At 42.6% G+C, this 19,604-nt stretch overlaps 1 protein-coding gene across 4 annotated transcripts in view; it reads right to left on the bottom strand.

Annotated features, from left to right (window-relative positions):
- Nucleotides 1–19,604, bottom strand: part of FAM193B (family with sequence similarity 193 member B) — a 42,730-nt gene that overhangs the window by 19,880 nt on the left and 3,246 nt on the right. For 2 of the 4 annotated variants that reach the window (XM_069077497.1, XM_069077495.1), the window contains exons 2-6: nucleotides 6,447–6,671; nucleotides 4,985–5,219; nucleotides 2,293–2,707; nucleotides 1,321–1,516; nucleotides 754–993 (exon numbers count right to left, since the gene is read on the bottom strand). In XM_069077497.1, the coding sequence (XP_068933598.1) occupies nucleotides 754–993; nucleotides 1,321–1,516; nucleotides 2,293–2,707; nucleotides 4,985–5,219; nucleotides 6,447–6,527 (1,167 nt within the window). In that variant the 5' untranslated portion in view covers nucleotides 6,528–6,671. Of the gene's footprint in view, nucleotides 1–753; nucleotides 994–1,320; nucleotides 1,517–2,292; nucleotides 2,708–4,984; nucleotides 5,220–6,446; nucleotides 6,672–8,945; nucleotides 8,965–13,537; nucleotides 13,717–19,604 lie in introns of those variants that run through there. The other 2 variants (XM_069077494.1, XM_069077496.1) reach the window with 2 other exon arrangements.

Below are 19,604 nucleotides of genomic sequence, written 5' to 3'. Positions count from 1 at the left end.
ATGACTAATAATAGAAGGTTAGGGACAAACTACAGAATTCCATCCACCTAGCCCTTATAGCAACAATGCCTGTGCTTCCTATTCCAGGAGAGCAACATCCTCTCCCTTTCTCTAGCATGTAATTGGCCCAAATGCCTTTCCCTCTGTGTCCAAACCTTCTCCAACAACATCTTATTACTTCCCCTTCTTTCAGTTGTTCAACAGACCTTTCCCCTGCTTCCTCATTCTTGTCCTACTTTTGTCCACCTCCAAGTCTTTGTTCACAATGTTTTTCATTACTGTAATGAATTACTCTTCAAACCCAACTCCATTTCCTGACGGCCAGGCTCTCAAGACACAACTCAGGTGCTACTTCATCCACAAAGCTTTCAGTGATGATACCGTATCACCCAGGTTAAAGTGACCTCTCTCCTCAAATTTATCCTAGAACTTTATGGGGACCTCTCCTTTTACACTTATCTACCTCTCTCTGATCATAATTTTTGTTTCATTAATTAATTAATTGAAAACACACACACACACACACCACCACCCCCAACCTTATGGATCAGCTCCTTGAGAGGAGGGTCTGTGTCATATCTGTCTTCCTGTCTCTGGTACTTATTACATGGACTTGCATAAGGGAGGTATTTAATAAATGTTTTAGAAACAGAACTGAAATAAGTTGAGCCCACCCCAAGCTGAAGCAATTCATAAAAAAGTACATTTCTTAAAAGTGGGGGGGGTAGTAGAAGCTAATCCTTTCAGACCTACCTTCTTCTTCAGTTTGTGACGGGCTCGCTTGGCTGCCTTGGCACTGTTGAGGGGTTTGGGTTCAGTACTGTTGATGTAGTCCAGCAGTTCATCCACATCCCGATGGTCCACAGCTGGTTCACCTGGGCCACTCCCTGCCAGGCCCATCTTCTGGGGCAGCTCCTCTTTCCTCTTTGTCAGCCGTGAACGCAGCTTCTCTCGGATCTCAGCATAGTTGCGACTTGTTGGGGCAGCGGGGGGCTGGAAGAGGGGCGTCCTGATGTTAGACTCCGAGCTTGGGAAGCCCACACCTTTCCAGCCCCCAATGCAGGCTGTGTAGTGAGACATAAGAACATTCTTCTTTCCAGCACTAGAAGCAAGGGCCAAGTGGCACCAACCTGCTTCAGCTCACAGATCAGCTTCTCCCCTCAGCAGACTCCACTGAACTCAGCCCAGGCTCTGAGTCTGGCTGGAATAGTTCAGAGCTGTCACAGAGTGGCACAGCTCAGGGGGAAGAGAGCCTGAGGACCCAGATAACTAAAGTGCTCCCTCTCCCTGTCTCCTGTTGGTCTCCAAGGATTCACTCACCGCGTTGTGCCCAAAGAACTCGCAGTAGCAGCAGTCGCAAAATTTCCCATCTTTCTGAGTAGTGGAGGATGAGGTGCAGGAGCTTCGTTCGGAGCTACTGTCCTCATCCTCTCCAAGCCCCTCATCTGCATCACATGATTGTGGTGGGTGGCAACTAGTACCATTTGTAAACTTGTGCCCCTTGCATCCAGGGTCTCTGTAGACAGTAGGAGGACAAGACGTGAGGATCTGTTAGCAGAAGCCATGGCAAGGCAGAGAGAGCCACTTCCATGCCATATCCAAGGACAACTCATCAGGTCATGTTTCACTGCATAACACCCCTGACACCCTAAGTCTGGGGGTCTACACTGCTACTGAGTTATCAGAACTCAGGAAAGTCCATTCCCTAGCCTGAGGGAGTCACAGAGCTGAAGCAGCTTCTCTGGATTTTCCCAGGCACTAGTGACATATTGAGGATGTTTCAGGATAGAAAAAACTAACCAGAAAAGGCCACACAGGACTCAGGCTGGGAAGGAGAGGGAAAGAAAGTTAGTTTTGGTACTCACTTCGTAAGTAGCAGCTACAGTAATAATTAACACTGATGCAGCCCTTACTATGTACCAAGCACCGTACTTTATGGTAATTTACAACTATTATCTCACACAGAAGCCAGGGCCAAAGGCTAAAATTTAGGTAGCAGATCAGCAAGCTAAAAATAGGGTCCTCTGTATATCAAAAATTACCAATCTGAACTTGAATCCCTGCCATGAAAGAGAGAAAGAATGGGATACTGCTAACAGCTCCTGGGTTGGAGGAAGGAATGTTCAGAGGATCTTGACTGCATCTCAGAATTTATACTGGTCACTTCTGATTTTCTAGTTCTTGCTCCTTGCAAAGAATACCACCCCTCCATCTCCCCCCAAACATTCTCTGGGTCGTTTCCATATCCCTTGACTATCTACTATATGTCCGCCAATGCTTCTATTCACTGACCTGTTAGTGCTGGGAAGCTGAAGTGAGGCAGCTTGAGGGACCAGAGATCCAGTGCAGTGCCCGTTGCAGGGGTGATTACACCCTGAGAGTGGAGGAGGCATCTTCAGAAGCGGCATGTTGGCAGAGGATAGGTGAGGGCTCTTACATGGTACTGGGCCGTGTGGGGCAGCAATGGCAGCGGCAGCGGCAGGTGACTCAGAAGGTGTCTTGGGCACTGGAGCATGATTGTTGGGGACAGGTGTGGGGAAAGATGCTGCCTGGGTAGTAGGGGTTAGGTGGGAATGGGGTGGAGATCCAAAGGGTCCTGGGTGAACAGGGATCAGTGATACTGGTGGTTGGGGATGACCAGTGGGACTGTTGGGGGGGGCGGTGAGGTCTGAGTGCCGGTGATGTTCAGAGGAGTGGAAGGCCTCACCTGCAGGCAGACAGGAGTGAAGAAGTATCAAGGCAGGTCAGGAGAATGGAAGCCAATCACCTCCAGAAAGGGAGGAAGGGAAAGGAATGCATAAACGATCATTTTCACTTTTGTAGGATAAAGTATTTCCCTAGGTAAGCATATAGAGGATGAATGCCAAGTTGATGGAAGGAGGCTAAGTCCTGGATATAGTCAAAGTCCTTCCACATTCTCCCAAACTTGGAGAGAAAAAAAGACTAGGCTTTGGATCTGGGCATGAATCTTTATAATGATTCTCCGCCCAAGAGCAAGCCAAGCAGTTCTGTGATCAAAGGAGAAAGAACCTAGAATGCCCTATTCATAATGGTAGGCTCCAAAAATATCCTTGGTCAATTCCATTCTGAAGGGTGCTGATATATGAATATGCTATGAATTTCATTAATATTTTTTAAAGTCCTAAATAGAAGAAACACCAGTCTGTAATCTCTTAAGGCTTCCAAGGCTTCATCCAGGAATTCTCATAGCAGGAGCTGGAAGCATCATCTTCTTGGGGTGATTAAGCTTCAGGACAGAAATGATCTTAAGGAAGGGCAGAGAACTGATCTATTCATAAGGTTTTAAAAGTCCTGTGAAGTATCTCTTTGAACAGTAGACCAGAAAGGTTATATTGCTACCAGTGGGTAGGGAATCAGAGATAAGAAATTCAGTGGGATCCCTCCAGCAAGAAGATGTTGTAAGAGGGCTTGACTTCTAAGCACTGTGGTCCTAAAACAATTCAACAAGCAAGAAGAATGCCAGGAGAGAGATGCCCAGCTGTGAAATGAGGTTCAGTATCTGAGTTGGCTACAGGCAGTATGGAATGTGCCTCACTCTTGGAAAGATGGCTGAATGATATCAAAGTAGCTCCTCCCAGCCCAGGAGACCTCAGAGGTAGATACTACCACAATCCCTTCCTGTTTGACTAGAAGGAGAGGAGCAAAGATACCATCTTCCCTCGAATCAGGAACCAATAAAGCAGTGGGGATCAGACCATACCTAGGGCTACAAGGAAAGCTGGTATGATCTAAAACGGAGAAAAGAGGTTCCAATTCTACCATCTCCCAATTGGCAAGGCTCCAAAAAAAATTGGTAAGGAAGAGGGGGTATAGTAAGGAGCAAGCCGCAATCCTCAAGCCAAAATGATCAAAGTCCAGCCCAGAGGTAGCAGCAAAAGGCAAGGAAACAGAAATATTTCCACTTCCACCAGGGCAGTTATTGCTAGATAGCCTGGGCCCCTGCTCCTCTGGCACATCCTGGCAGCAGGTATAATAGACTTGGTGGAGTGGGTCTCCCAAACATGATCTTGAACTGCTTGGGAAGTGTTTTGCAGAACTTGAGTGAGGTAGGCAGAGGAGAGCCTGTCAGGACTCTACTGGAAACCACCAGAGAGGAGAGCATCTGGCTGTAGGGGCAAGTCTTCTGGCCAGGGGCCCCCAAAGTTGGAGGCTGGCTGATGCACTCTGGAGATGGAGAGGGAGACAGGGTGGGACTGGCATGTTTGTTACCTGAAAAAAAAGGCAGAGGAAAAGGAGGATTTCTCCTCTGCAGTTTAAAGGTCTTTCTTAGGAACCTCACAGGTTGACTCTTACAGCTCAAAGCAGGCTATCTCCAACTCTCTGGGAGGTAGGTAAGCCCAGAATATTCAGTGGGCCTCTGCACAAAAATAAATATGAGCAAAGTAGAGCCTAGCTTCCAAGGACTCTCAGTACATGTTTTGCTGAGATCAGCTTTTCAGTATAGATGCAAGGTGTGCTTCTCCTAGGCCTCCTGATATTGTCTGAGAGTCTAAAAAGATTTTTTTTAATCCCCAAATCTCTTAAAAATAAGACGAACCCTACGATGCCCATCTGATCTACTGATCTCCTTTGGGAGGAAAGAGAATGCCATTTATGCCCATTTTATAGATAGGGAAAATGAAGTCAAGGAAGGGATATCCTTTGTCTAGATCATCAAGGCAGCATGTGGCAATACTGGCATTAGCTCTCCAAGGATCTCCCTCTTAGTTTCCTGGTGGATATTATCTCCTGCACCAACACCTTCTCCCATCTGGACATTACTTTTAATCTCCCATTAGCCCATGTAATGTGCAACTGTTACCAGTCATTTGATATAAGGTATATTTGACATAAGGTAGATAAGTCCCCTTTTCATTATAGCTAGCCAGTACCTGGAAACTTCATAGCTTTATTCTTTTAGGAAAGGGCAAAGGGCCTAGCTGTCCAATTGGAGGGAGAGGGCTCTGGTGAGCTTGAGACTCACCAGGTGCAGCAGGAGGACCCCCAATCGAAGGACCCTGCATGGTACCGCCAGCCTGCTGGGAATTCCAGAGGCCTGAGAGTTTGTGTGCAGACAGGAACGAGCTGGGATCCCAATCCCCTGAGTTCCCATGGCATGAGGAGGAGGAGGACGATGATGACGAAGAAGAAGAAGAGGAAGAAGAGTGGGAGCCACCCCCACAAGACTGTGACTTGCAGGACGTGTGTGATAATGAGACCTGGAGGAAGGGGAAAAAAATGATCAACACAGAGCACCTTACTTCCTGAAACAGCTCCCTCTGCCTTCAGTCTCTCAGGAAAGGAGGCCCTCCTGCAGGAACCCTCTGCCATGGCCCAAGCAACATCTACCATGATCCTAAGAAACAAAGAAAATCAACATCCCACTGCCCTGCTGCAGAAATAAAGCTGGGCCTGAGAGGTAGACAGAAAGCTGAGCTAGGAGTCAAAGGAGTGCCAGGAATCTTGGTGAAAAGGTAACAGAGACTACTTAGAGAACAGCCCACCCCCAGAAAGACAAGTGCCCTTGAAGGAACAGTCAGGATTGATGGGCTGGCCAAAAGGACTGACAGGCAGATCAGGCACTCACGTTGAAACTAAAACAATGCCTGGTAATGGTAGAAAATTTGGAGGGAGGGAAGGGAGGGGTAAATCAAGTTTAAATATCAGTCAGTAGGGCAGGAGCCAGATCACCAAGCTTTATAACAAAGAGGCCCTCAATGGCACATGCCTGATTTTGTTTTATGTATTTTTATAGGGCTGGTCCTTTGAAACTTCTTGATGTGGCTAATTCCAAGCCTTCAATATTTGTTCTCAGGCCTCCATAGGGTACTGGTTGCCTTTCAAGATGCTACAGAACTGAGCAGAAAAAATGGGGAGGAAACATGGTACAGTGGAAAGAGCACTGGACTTGAGAGTCAAAAGTCTCAGAAGACTTAGCTTTGAGTCTCAATTTTGCCACTTACTACTTGTGTGACCTTGGACAAGTCACTTCACCTCTATAAGACTCAGTATCCTCCTCTGTAAAATGAGGAGGTTGGTCTAGATGACCTGAAAGGTCCCCTCCAGCTCTAATATTCTGAGAAGTAGCAGCTACTAGGCCAAGCTTGCTATCATCCAGTCCATGCAGCTGTGCCCTTCAGGCTGCTCTCAGACTGTCCCAAGGGAGTAACAGGCCACCTAGTCCTCTCTCCTCTTTACAAAACCTGATTCCAGAGTTTTGCTGCCACCTCAAAACAGTGACTCCAGCCTCTCGGTGCATGGGTCAGTGGAGTCATCCAACAGAAGTCACCTGAGGGGATATATAAGGAGACATATATCCCCTCAGAACAGAAACTAGAGGATCTTTTCTGAGGCATCTCCAACATCTTCCCCCACACATCCTGAGACTGGGACAAATTCTGGTTCATGGGCACCTTCTCTGTAGTTGTAGGACACAGTGTACCTACCGCCAGGGACTGTTCTTGAAGGGCCTTCCTTTCCTCATCCTCCACACTCTTTCGGCAGCTCTGGCAGATCCATAGAGGCATCTCTCCCAGCAGGTTCTGCACGATCGTTGGCACAAAGTCAGGTGGGAGCCTCTCCCCATTGTGGGAAGGGTCTCCCCAGTCCTTGCGCTCCCGATGGCACAACAGGCAGCAAGTCTGCACTGACTCGTCAGAAGTTGGGAGAACCTGCATGACAGACACAAACAAGGTTCCTCAGGGGGTGAGGCTGTGGGGAGGGAAAGGGAAGACATCTACTGTGGACCAAGCAGTCAGGGCAGGATTGCTGAGAAGTTGGGAAATTCCAGCATAAAGAGAAATAACCAGGTCTAACTAAAGCTCATTATTTACCCAGTTGCCTAAGCAATCTATATAGTAATCAGCATATCATAAAAAAAAAAAAAAGAGTAGGAAGCCAATCCAATTCTTTGTGGGAGAACATAGGTTTGGGAGAGATCAATATAATCCTACTTAGATCATCATAGCATAGTCTACCTAGCATTCATGATTAGATCTAGTTGTATGGATCTAACCAATCCAGACTGGGAGGAGGAAAGAGGGGACATGATGGAAACCCAGTGTTTTAAGTATAAGACCAATGCAAGAGACAAAACTCTCTATGTTCTATTCATCACACCACTGAGGGCCCCTTCCTAAAACTGTCCTACTCCAGGTTACTAGACAGCTACAAGGAATCCAATCACTGCAGTGATAAAAGGATCAACTTCTCCAGAAGAAACCTAGTAAAGGAAATGCAATGTTCCCAGCACATCAGCTCCTCAAATTGGGCCCAGATACAGAATCTTTGCACTAAGTTATCTTTTGGTTTTGTTTTCATTTGCAATGTACAGTTACACAGGCACATGGCCACACGATTTATTCCTTAGGTAGCTTATTAAGAGAGGGGAAAAAGTAGCTCTAAGTAGCTCCAAAAGTACAACAAAAATATCTCATGTTGCACTGGATGCTCAGAAAAGAGACACTTAGGAGTTCAAGTGGCATAAATGAGATGTTCGACACTTCCATAATTGCTGCTCACAGAGTTTCTGCATAGGGTTTCTTTTGGGAAGCTAAGCAGCTGTTTAGTAGTTACAGCAAAATAACATGTCTAGAACTCAGCAATAAAGAATGGTGTGTCCAATGGAAACTCCAAAGGGCATTCACAAGAGCTGAGTCCACTGAGAACAACTGGAAATTTCACAGAAGCACAGAATTTAGTGCTAGAAGAGTCATTAGAGGTCATCTAGCCTAACATACTCAACTGAATGTTGAGGAAAACAAGGGTCCGGACAGGTAAAATCACTTGCCCAAGGTCATACTAGCAGCAGAGCTGAGATCTGAACCCAGGACAAGGGACTTCAAATGCAGTGAGCATTCCTTTTGTTCTACCAAAGACACCCTGTCATTTGGACCTCACAGATATGAGGGAACAGGCACAGGCAGGGAGCTGACCTTGACCTTGCTACCTCCCGCACAGTAATCATTAACCATCTGACCTCATCACTAGTCCATTGGAAATCCAGTTTACCTTGAAGACAGCAACTGGAAGCTTTCTTTTCAAAATAATTATACACATAACGTCAAAAAGAAAACTGATTAAGCAAACTTTTACAAATATTCACACTTTAATAAATGAATTTCTATACACAGCATTCCATGACAACATATTAGCTACCCTTCTGCATCTCCTATTCATATCTGCATTTAGCCACCTATTTTTTCTTTATAAAAGCAGCTTACATATATATAGAGCTGTAGGGCTTTGAAAGTACTTTCCTCATGACAACTCTGTAAAGTCAGTATTTTAAGTATTATTATTCCTATTTTAATTATTTAAAAACAAACAAAATCTGCCCCCAAATTAAGTGACTCGCCGGCTAGTAAGTGGAAGAGCCAGGACTCAAACTCAGGTCTACTGACTCCAAGGTCCGTGGAATGTCCTTTCTACTATATGCCATGCTACCTTTCTAATGTTCTATTTCTCTTCACATTAGTTTATACCACTTCATTCCAGTTTTTCTTTATATTTTTATACTCATTTTAAATGGAATTGTAGTCTTCCATTAAATTAATCTCCTATCATTTATTTAGCCATTCACTGTTGGACACTTAGGTTGTTCCAGTTCTCTGCAATCACAAATAATATTGTTTTATGCGTTTGATTGGATCTCCCCCCCACCCTTTAACAACACTCACAGGATACATCCCCAATAACAGGATTACTAGATCAAAGGATATGATTATTTCGGTGATTGTGTTGCCAAACTGCAGTCCAAAAAGAATTCAATCTGCAATTCCAATTATATGTATGTGGTGACCATTTTCTACTCAACCCTGCCAAGCATTGAGTTGCCTCACTTTTAGTTATACTGGAAGTCATTGATTCCAATATTCCTCAATAACTAGGTGTCCAAGAGGAAGAGCCCAAGACAATGCCTACATCACATTCCCTATAACGCTCACCTTGGTTTCAGGACACACAGAATGTCATCCCATGGGAATTTGACTTGAAGGTCCCAGCTATTTAGGAGAGAATAGCAGAAACACAAAGGCTAGGAAACTGCGCTGCCTCAATTCAGGAGAGGATTTCTCCCTCTACCATCCCTCTCTTTAACCCAGGCCCTGCTTCGGGCACCCTTTGATTTGCTACATCCTTCCCACCAACCCCACCTCCCCCTCCCCCATTTTCCCTCTACTGAGCTCCAAAGCCCACAACACAGGGGCCCCTGCTGCCCCCACCAGAGAGCCCTCCTTCTGCCAGGATTCTCTCTCACCAGATATGTGCCATGGGGAGCAAATCTCAGCTCCCTTCACTGTTCTTTCACTCCTCTCACACAATAAACCTGGGTCTTGAAAGTTTGTTCATTCCCTGAGTGGCATTAAGCACAGAAGGCAGGTGGAAACTCCAGCAGTCAGAGTGAGTGTGACAGCCATGAAGAGCACAGTTCTAGACCAAAGAAAGGTCCCCTATTGTCTGCTGAGGGCAGGGAACTCCTGGATAATAGGCAGCACCACTGAGAGGCTGCATGGAAACACATGGTGTTCCTGAGCTGGAAGGGTAGGGAAAGGTCAGAGGCCAGAGATGAAACTGAAGCACACAGAGAGAAAGGTGTTTTCATTCCCACTGCAATAGAGGCACTCTCAAGAAGCTGAACAGGAGATTTTTCAGGAAATGGGCTTTTTGGTCAGATATTTTCCCAAAATGCTCTAGGAGGAGGATCACATGGAATGGGTAGAACTTCAGAGATTATCTACTCCAACTCCCTCATTTTACAGATGAGGAAAAAATTAAGGATAAGGGAGAGAAGATGGGCAGTTCTATCCAAAATTATAAAGGTCGAAACTGGAAAGCAGATAGAGAATATCAAGGGGCTCCTTAAACAAGTAAGCACTGCCATGTGGTTATATTTATGTCTAATATAAATCTTTCCCTTTTGTGTCTATACAGAGGTGTGTCAAAATATGTGTATTGTGCCTAAAAAATTACAATCTCTAGTTTATGTGACAAACATATAAATACTATCCACTTCAGACTTTTATCTCTCGGAAGGTAAGAATCACTCTCGTTTAACTTTGGAACAACTAAGAAGATTTGGAATGTTGCTAAGGTAATGGATGGGAAAATGAAGTTCTGTACAATGAAGTTTCCTAAGTTGCTGGTTTGATGCTTTTCACAATGGCCTTACCTTAGAAATGAAACCTCATTTTGAAAGGGCAGGCTGGGTTTAGCAAGCAAGAAGTTGAAGGCACATGCCTGTGATCAAACATTAAGGAGCCATTGGGACTGGGGGTGGGGTGGGAGGGTATCTGGTCTTCCTCAAGAGATTCTGTGACAGCTGTTGCCTGACACATTGAAATGAACCACCTTGTTCCCTCTATTCTGTGACTACAGTAGTATGACAAGGCTGGACTCTCTCCCTCAGACACAAGGGCTTCTACCTAGGAGAGCTGGCACTCTCCCTGCAGGTGGGAGAAGAATGCCACTCCCACTCCTACCCCTAACTGGCCCCTCTAGCTATCTAGTTAGTAGACAAGGATGCCACAGAACATTAAAGGGAGATTAATACCTTATCTGGGAAGAAAGTGCACCCAACTTCCCAGAAGAGGACATATCCTGAAATCAGGTATCTACCCAAGTGTCTCCAGCTCTGAGGAAAGGATGAAGAATTGCAAAACCCTGCCCAGTCGATTAGCACTGCTGCTCTATGGAAGCAATCTGGAGGTTTTCTGTGGCTGCTAAACTACCCCTTGGATCCCTCTTCCTCAGAATGCCATATTTAGAATTCCATTCCTAGAAATAAAAGATTTGATATTATGCCCTTTTAACTCTGCTGGGCTACTCTGAACTTTCCTTTGAAACCTAACCAATCAAATATGGTCACCAAACAACATTGCTTAGCCAGTCATATCATTAGTCACTGATAGCATCCCAGAACCGGAAGGGGTCCAATCCCTATCTGAGCAGGAACCTCAATTACAGCATCCCTTATAAAAGGCCATCCAGTCTCCACTTAAATACTTCCAGTAAGGGGAAGTTCACTGTCTATGGAGGCAGCCCATTCCACTTTTGGACAGCTCTAAATATTAGAAATTTTTCCTTACATCAAGCTAAAACTTGCCTTTCTGTGATTTCCACCTGCTGCTCCTAATTCTGCTTTCTAAGGTCAAATAAAACAAGTCTAATCCCTGTCCTATGTGAAAGCCCTTCACCTGAAGACAGCTATTATGTCCTCTCCCTCCCTGCCAAGTATTCACTTCTTTAGACCAAACATTCTCAGCTCCTTTAGCTAATCATAGTATGACGTGGCTTTAAATTCCCTCACAACAATCCTGGATGGCATCTTTCAGAAATGCTCCAGTTTATTAACTTTCTTCCTAAAATGTGGTAACAAGAATTAAAACCCTAACCCCAGATGTGATGGGACCAGAACAGAATATGGCAGGAGTAGAGGCTCTCTTGTTCTGAATATAAAGCCTCTATTAATGCAGCATAGGACTCCATTTGATTTTCAGTTGTCAGGTAACCCTGTTTATTCATATTGAGCTTGCAGTCCACTATAGCCTCCAGGCCTTTTTCACTTAGCAACAGTTTCTATCCATATGCCCACCACTGTACTTGGTACAATTGATTTTTGGTTTCCAAGTGCAGGATTTCATAGGTATCCCTATTAAATTTCATCTTATTATATTTGGCCCATCACTCTAAACCAAGCTATCTTTGGATCCTAATTCAAAGGTATAGCAAAAGTTATATAACACATTAGCTATTTTTAAATTCATGTCACCCACAAATTGGTTATCATCAATACCTTTGGCTAATTCATCAATACAATGAACTTATTAGGACTTAGGATAAATTCCTAGAGTATTCCTCTAAAGAATTCTCTTTAGGCAGTTTTGGGTAAATGAGGTTAACTTACTACAACTTTCAAATGGTTCCAAATCAACCTAATTTTATCAACTAGAACATCTCTCTCCCCATCAAAGATACTTTAAAATTCTGATAATATGTAAACACGTAGGGAACTTTGGATGAGAAAAATGAATCTCTAAGAGGTTAAATGAACTTTCCAAGACCACAAAGGTAAGAACTGGGATTAAAGTCACATCCTTTTGAAACCAAAAATTGGAAAAGGTACTGGATTTGACTGTCAAATGTGTTGCTGAAATACAAGTATATAATGATGCTTATGATATTCTCTGATCTACCTTTTTAATAACTTATCAAAAAAGGAACTGAGGTTAGTTTTATTGATATCTTTTGTTTTCACATTATCTAAATTTTCTGTAAAATGATGAACAAAAACACCCTAGTTCCTAGAAGTGTCTACATTTCCCAAGAATTCCATCAGCACTGTGGATGAGGAAACACATTTGTCTCCCCTTTATTTGAAGGGATTCAGGACTATGGGTATGGACAGCATGCATACTGTCAAACTTAGCTAATGTTAATTTTGCTGAACTGCAAATCTATCCTTTTTCTTTTTTGTTATGAGGTATGGATTGCTGGTAGGAATGTATGTATTCAGAAATGAAGGTACAAAATATAGCAATACAAAAAAAATTTTAATTATGTTGAATAAATGGGCATTATATAATTTATATAATATACATATATGGGCAAAAATCAATAATAAACTCACCAGCCTCCTTGAAAATCAGAACTTTTGCTTGCCTCAAATCCTGTGATAACTTTTAGCTCAATCACATGAATGTATTAAAGTCCTTTCAAGTCCACTGGAATATAGTTCATCTGTGCCTGGTAGCAATAAAGACATCTAGGCGCTCTCTTACCATATTCCTAACTTGAGTTTCAAATTCCTGTTGACTTCCCCCCCACTTATAATATCTAATCTAAAGTTCATTCTCCTTGGTAGAAGAAAAACAAAAAAAGGGTTTGAACAGTTTTACCTCCTCTCCATCACCTGTTATCATTATTTCATATACCCTGAGTAGGATTTCCCAGCCCTTATCTTCCTTTTGCCCCCACCATAAGCCCCCACCCACTTCTTTATGTTTAGCATTCAATAAGTTTCAATTCTTTCTAGATTTTCACATTCTTAACATTCTAAAAGGACTTCTGTATGCATTCTCAGTTACCTGCTCTTGCTTCCACCAGTTTTGTACATGTCTTTTTAAAAAGCCTAAGCTGGTCAATGAGTTCCTTGTATAACCACATCAATCTACTTAGACAACTACACCTTTTCTTCATTTGGTTTTTACTTTCAGAATTTTCTCCAGTGTTGATGGCTGCTTTGGTATGCATCTTAGGCTCTTCTCTATTTTCCCAGTGTTAGTTGCTCTCAGGGAAAATCACATTGTCTCCAGGTTACTGGCCCCACAGTTCCTTACTTTTTAAAAAAAAATCAAATATTTTTTCAATCAAAAATCTGTCTTCTCTCCTCCCCACCTTCCCACCTCCCAGTCCCTGACTTTTTGCAATTATTCAATGTCCAGGAACAGTTTAGCTCCCAATTGTTACCCAATCCTACCTACGAGTCTAGGTTCTGATGAATATCAATCAGATACTTCAAAGATTTCCCCCAAGTTCTCACCCAAGATTCAGACTGTTCCATCTCATTCTGTTCCATCTTGCCTGCATTTTCAACTTTTTGTAGGGCCCTTACTCCAAATACTTCAAAAGATCCATGATTTCATCAGTGTGGGTGCTCCATCCCCTGATGCAGATCACAAACCTTCCATGCCTGAATACAGTCTTTATGAGTAGCTGTGGCTGAAAAAAAAAATTTCTTGGTGACCAACCTTCTCATGATGAGCCTGTCTAAATTTCACTAAGCTAGACAAGAGATGATTTCTAACTGGGACCACACTGAAAGTTTTCCAAACTGAGCTGACCCACAAAGGCTTGTACTCTACTGGCATAACCCAAGACCACTGCCAAGCCATGATGATGCAGAGAAGACTTTAATAGAGAAGTGTCCATATAATGCTTTAAACATTATGGCCATGTCCTGTGCCCCACCTATTTTAATAAGTGTTCCTACCAATAAGTTTTCACATTCTCATGAATCAGTGAGCAAAATGTCTTCTTACTATAAACTAGAATATGGCTGGGGTCAAGGTTACCAATTCCCATTCAATATATATGTGGTCACCTGCCAAAAGCATTCAGAAAAGTTTTCAGAGACATAAGGCAAATATCCTGGCATACCAAAACAGAAGTAACCACAAAGAAAAATCTGTCAGATAATAAGTCCATTCTTCTTCACTCAATGTTGGTTCTAACCATAGCCTCAATGAGGGAAAAGAGGCAGGCTCCTGCCAGTTCCTCTGCCTTTTTAGTGGGTTCTGAATCTCTCCCCTAATCTTTAAGGAGTTTTAAAACCATCTCCCAGTGTCTGTGGAGAAACTGTCTCATTTCAAACACTACTAAGTCACCAGTCAGGCCAAGGATCAATTTTCTTTGGGTTACAGACTGCTCTTTTGAAAACTAAATGGCATACACAAAAAGATTTCACAGTTTTCAAAGCTATCACATCTTTGGGATAGGAGTAGGGACAGGTGAGGCAGTAGGGGCATAAGGTTATCTCACTGGATCAGTTTCCCTTCCTGCTTCAAGTATGGTTCTCTAGAAACCTGCTCACTCACAATCATAAGCCTCATGCTCATGGAAAAAACAGGTATAACATGTTCTCACTGGTTTACCTATGAAGAGAATTAATGTCTTCATTCTAGAGACTTTCTCGGAGGTACAATGTAGGCAGCAAACACCCATTGTCTGTGGCAGACAGCCATGGTGCAACCTCCTCACAGGGTGCTCGGAGAACCTACTAAATTTCTTGGCAGTTCTTACTCCACCAAATGTAGATAGGACTTCTCACACTTAAAAGCCCAGCACAGTGGTTAACTGACCCCTCCAACCCACCTCCCCACTCTCCTCCCCCTAACCTGGTCACCAATCCCTGAACTGGTCAGTCCAGTGTTTTTCTGGGCATTTGTCCAGATCTGAGCAAGCATAAGGAATCAACTGACTTAGACTCCTGGGTAAAAAAAAAAAAAAGATAGATTCTGGGGGTTTGCCTTTTATCATTCAAGTCTACTCAAGGAGTCCCCAAATCATCATTTCATTTCCCTAATAGAACCCTCTCTGAACCAGGAATCTCAAAGAAAACCTGAACCTAACCTACTAAGCATTTTCTAGACCTCCAAAGACAACCCAGTTTCCTACAGATCAATCAATCAATAAGGATTTATTAAGCACTTATCACATGCTAAGCACTATACTAAGCAATGGAGATACAAAGAAAAAGGAACAGCTGTCCCTGCCCTCAGGGATATCAAGAGTACAAGTCTGTACTCCATATTCCAGGGTGGATAAGCAGTCACATAAAGGTCAGGGCAGAGGTGCTGCAATACCGAGGACCACAGCTATCTGTTATTCTTACATTCTTTCCCTTCTCCACTACACCTCACCACTCCTCCAATACAAGAGAAATGAACACTAAGCTAGGACATTCTGGTGCCTCCTAAAAATGTTATAGAATCAAAGGAAGTTGGTGACAATGTAGCTACTTTGTTCTCTAGTTCATTCACCAAAGCTTGGTTTATGGTAAAATAGGAGCTCAAAAAATGAAGCTGTATGCTAAATTTATAATCATTTTTCTTTTTAATTTGTTCTTGTCACAGGATCTTGCAAAGGTCTAAGTAACAACCATAATCACCCAAAGGCTCTTGGTAGTTAGAACTTGTGACTGTGAAGTAACAGGAAATGGGCTGATTGATCCTCACCACTGCTCTCTGAACAATCACCAGTCATTTGAATTCCTTACCTTTTTACAAAGTCCCTGGAAATCTTAATCATCTGGTGATAGGAATAAGATGGATTTAAGGAAATATATCAGCAATGGGGGAAGGAGGGACAGGGGGAAGAAGCTCAAAGCAAATTTAAAAATTCCTTCTGGTAGCATGAATCAAAGCTCTAAATCTCAGCCATCCCAGAGAAGCCTCCTGACCTACAACAAGGATTCTGGAAGTTGCTGAGAGCTATCCTGAGACTGAGCTCTTACTCCCAGCATGTAAGATTGCAGTACTTTCTTCAAAGGACTTGTTAGACCCAAGATTCTACATTTGCTTGTTGAGGATACACCCAAGATGCACAGTATGTATCCAATGGGTCTTCAATACTATCAAAATTCTAATTTTGGTCTGTGCAAATTTCTTGGCTCTCAGGTATCCCCAAATTTCCCCAGAATATTATTACCAGAAAAAGCAACGGACAGTGAGAGTAAGGTTTTCTTTCAAAGGTAACCAGTATGACTCAATCAGCACCCTAAAACACTCTTTTCTAATCATTCCACATTCACCACCACCTTCTTGCCAGCATACTACATATGAGTAAACTCATGTCTTCGAAACAGATAAATGGATAGGGCTATAATAAATGATCTCCAGCTCCCAGCACAGAGGGCCTCCATCCTCAACTCTACCAAAATGTGTTTTTTTCTCACCTAGCCCAGATTTGGAAACTCTTCAAGGTCTCCTGGCTAAGCACAATTAACTCTATCATTCAATAAATACCCTCTTAGAAAGTAATGGAAGAATGAAGCATGAGCCATTTCTCTGGCCCTTGAGCTATACATGGCTGATCTCTAAGCAAAAAAGCAAAGTACTGATCTATCTAGTGAAGCACCTACTTCATGAATGATTTGAGAGTCATTCACAATATCAAGGAGGGGAGTACACCAATTAAGAAGTCTCAGCAAATGTGTTTTGGATCCAGAAGGTAAACCAAAAGTTTAGGACTTAGTAGAATCATATAGCTTTTAAGGAAAAGAAGGATGTTCTGATGAGATAATGGTTTCCAAATTCAGAGCAGAACTCAAATTAGTACCACTGACTGAAAAGTGATGATGATAGATAGCATTTATCCAGTACTTTAAAATTTGAGAGGTGTTTTACAAATGTTCTCATTTGATCCTCATAACAACCCTGGAAGGTGGGTGCCATGATTTATCTTCATTTTACAGATGAGGAAACTGAAATAGACAGAAGTGTTTGACTTGCTCAGGGTCACACAGTTAGTTAATTGTCTAAATCTGGATTTGAACTCAGGTCTTCCTGACTCTAGATCCAGTGCTCTATCCACTGCATCACCCAGCTAGCTCTATACGATGAAAAATACAGAGAGTTCAACACCTGGAAAGAATATTTTCACATACAGGATGGGCAGACATCCTAGTGTCCATTTCCACTCCCCACCCCCACTTTCCATCTCCTGAGGGATATGCAGGGAGCAGAATCCAAGCTAAAATAGTTTTAATGGTCGCTGAGAAGTCACTAGGAAGGTTTTCCCTGCTGTCCACAGAAGTTAACACTGTCCAGTGTTACAGACTCTTTTTCAATTTCTCATGACTGAAGTCAAACACACATAAAAAAGAAAAATGAAGTGTACTTCTGTAGTTTCAGGTAAGACTAGGCAAAAATATTCGTTACCAAGATGAAACTGCTGGGTAACATGCTACTCTAGCATTGGGACGTATCAAGCCCCAAAGTAATTAAAATATTGGGACATTTAAATTCTTTCAAAGAAAACTGTAAATAACCATTAGTGAGCTACATCCTAAAAAAAAAAAATCAACTTCAATATCCTTAAGCCTTTTCCCATAACTGCCTACACAAGCCAAACCAACATTCCTACTGAAGCTGCCAAATCAGCTCTAGGGGACAGGACAATTCAGTACAAGTCAACATGTGGGGAATCTGCAGCAAGTACATTGCCAATTCTTTAGCTGACAACTTAAGCTTGTGAAAAAGAACAGTTCCCCTGATTCCAGTACCTAGCAAACCCACTTGCAATGATCAATATTATGCAGCTTCCTAGCAGGGAAGACAGACCTACACAATCTTGTTTAAAGAAGGTTCCCCATCTCCACAGCTAATATCCCATTTACAGGATTGAGTAAACCTATAACTTTGGACTATGGAAGAAACCTTAAGGGATTGGCATCATTTGAGCTAAAGAGGGCCACTGCTATCATACTTTTGCAGTATAATGCCTAGACAAGCAGGAGAGTATTTTAGGCTTAGAATAAAAGACTTAACGTCACTTAGAGTTGCCAGTCCAGTACTTACTTGTGGCCAAAGCTACCTATGCAAAAGATGTTCACTGTTATGCATCTTAGCTCCCAAACTTTGCTCAGCCCTGCCTCACTTAAATTCAATACACTTGCAAGTCAAGACATCACCCTCCTGATGTCACTGGTCCTCTTCAGGATGAACAACAAGTCATACACTCACTCTGCATCTCCATTTCCTATTTTCCAAGGAAGTAAAGAATATTTTGGCTATGAAAGGTGCACACTTGTCACCTCCCAAGATCCTATCAAGACTAGAATGCCCAGGAAGGGAAAAATTACAGAGAGAACTTGAATGCTAATGGCTTGAAGTAGGAAAGATGTAGTAAGAATTAACTGATAAGTAACAACCAATTGCTCTATAAGAATTCGAGGAGGGGGAAAAGGAAGTTGCTGAAATTCACAAAATGATAGAGGACCTACACTCAAGATAAAATACCAGATTCATAGGATTTAAAGCAGAAAAGGACCTCAAGGATCATCTGGTTCCAATCCCCTTCATTTAACAAATAAGAAAATTGAAGCCAAAGTAAGTTACTTGCAGTAAATTCCACGATTTAAATCCACTTACTTTGACTCCAAATCCAGATAGCAATCTAGTGGGATGTATACTAGACTAGTCAGAAGAACCCTAGGATTAACCCTAGTTTTAAATCCTAACTTCTTAGCAAGTCATTTCACTGCTCTAAGCTACAGTTTCTGCATCTTTGAAGTGGGGATGAAATTTGTACACATGGTATACGGAAAATACTTTAAAAATGGGACTTATGTGATCATTTCCACTTCACTTTGATCAGACACAAGAGATATAGACACTGAGCCACCCCTTCTTTCCCCAAGAGAGGAGAGCTCCTTTCTATAACCAGCTCCCTACCCAGAAGAAATCCTTCATTAAGGTGGGGTTGAGGGGCACTTAGAGCCTAGGATGCTTCAATTTATTTACAAGCAACAGCTCCCAAGTGGGAGGTTGATTTCAGGAGGCTAATCTTTTGAAAAATGTTTTAAAGATGCTTTCCCATAGAAGCAATTGGTACAGTTTTTTCTGAGGTTCTCTGCCTTGGGGACAGAGAGTGGGACAGGGAAGTGTTCAGGTAAGAGCAAACTGTTAGAAACCTAGTAAAAGGCAAGTTAATGGAATCTGTATCTCTGACCTCAGGTTCCAAAGATTAAATCCTAATTATAAGATGAACAGAAATAAGCCTCCACATATAAGATCTCAAGGGTTCCTCTATAGCAGGGGTGAGGAACCTGCAGCCTCAAGGGCACATATGATACTCTAGGTCTTCAACTGTGGCCCTCTGACCAACAATTAATAAAAAAAGGTTTTGTTCTGTAAAATTCGGATTTAGTCAAAAGGCCACACCCAAGGACCTAGAAAGCCACATATGACCTCAAGGCTGCAGCAGGCTCCCCATTTTTGTTCTATAGTATGATTATACATTGGATATGTAAATAACCACAAAATAGCCTTAAACATAAGCATAAGATAGTGGAAATAACATAAGATTACAAATGAGAAGAATCAAGT

This window comes from Petaurus breviceps, unplaced genomic scaffold (genome assembly GCF_028583685.1).
Source record: "Petaurus breviceps papuanus isolate PSGF00001 unplaced genomic scaffold, PetGlider_PUasm1.0 90994, whole genome shotgun sequence".
Lineage (NCBI taxonomy): Eukaryota > Metazoa > Chordata > Mammalia > Diprotodontia > Petauridae > Petaurus > Petaurus breviceps.
This window is presented reverse-complemented; position numbering and strand designations above follow the sequence as displayed.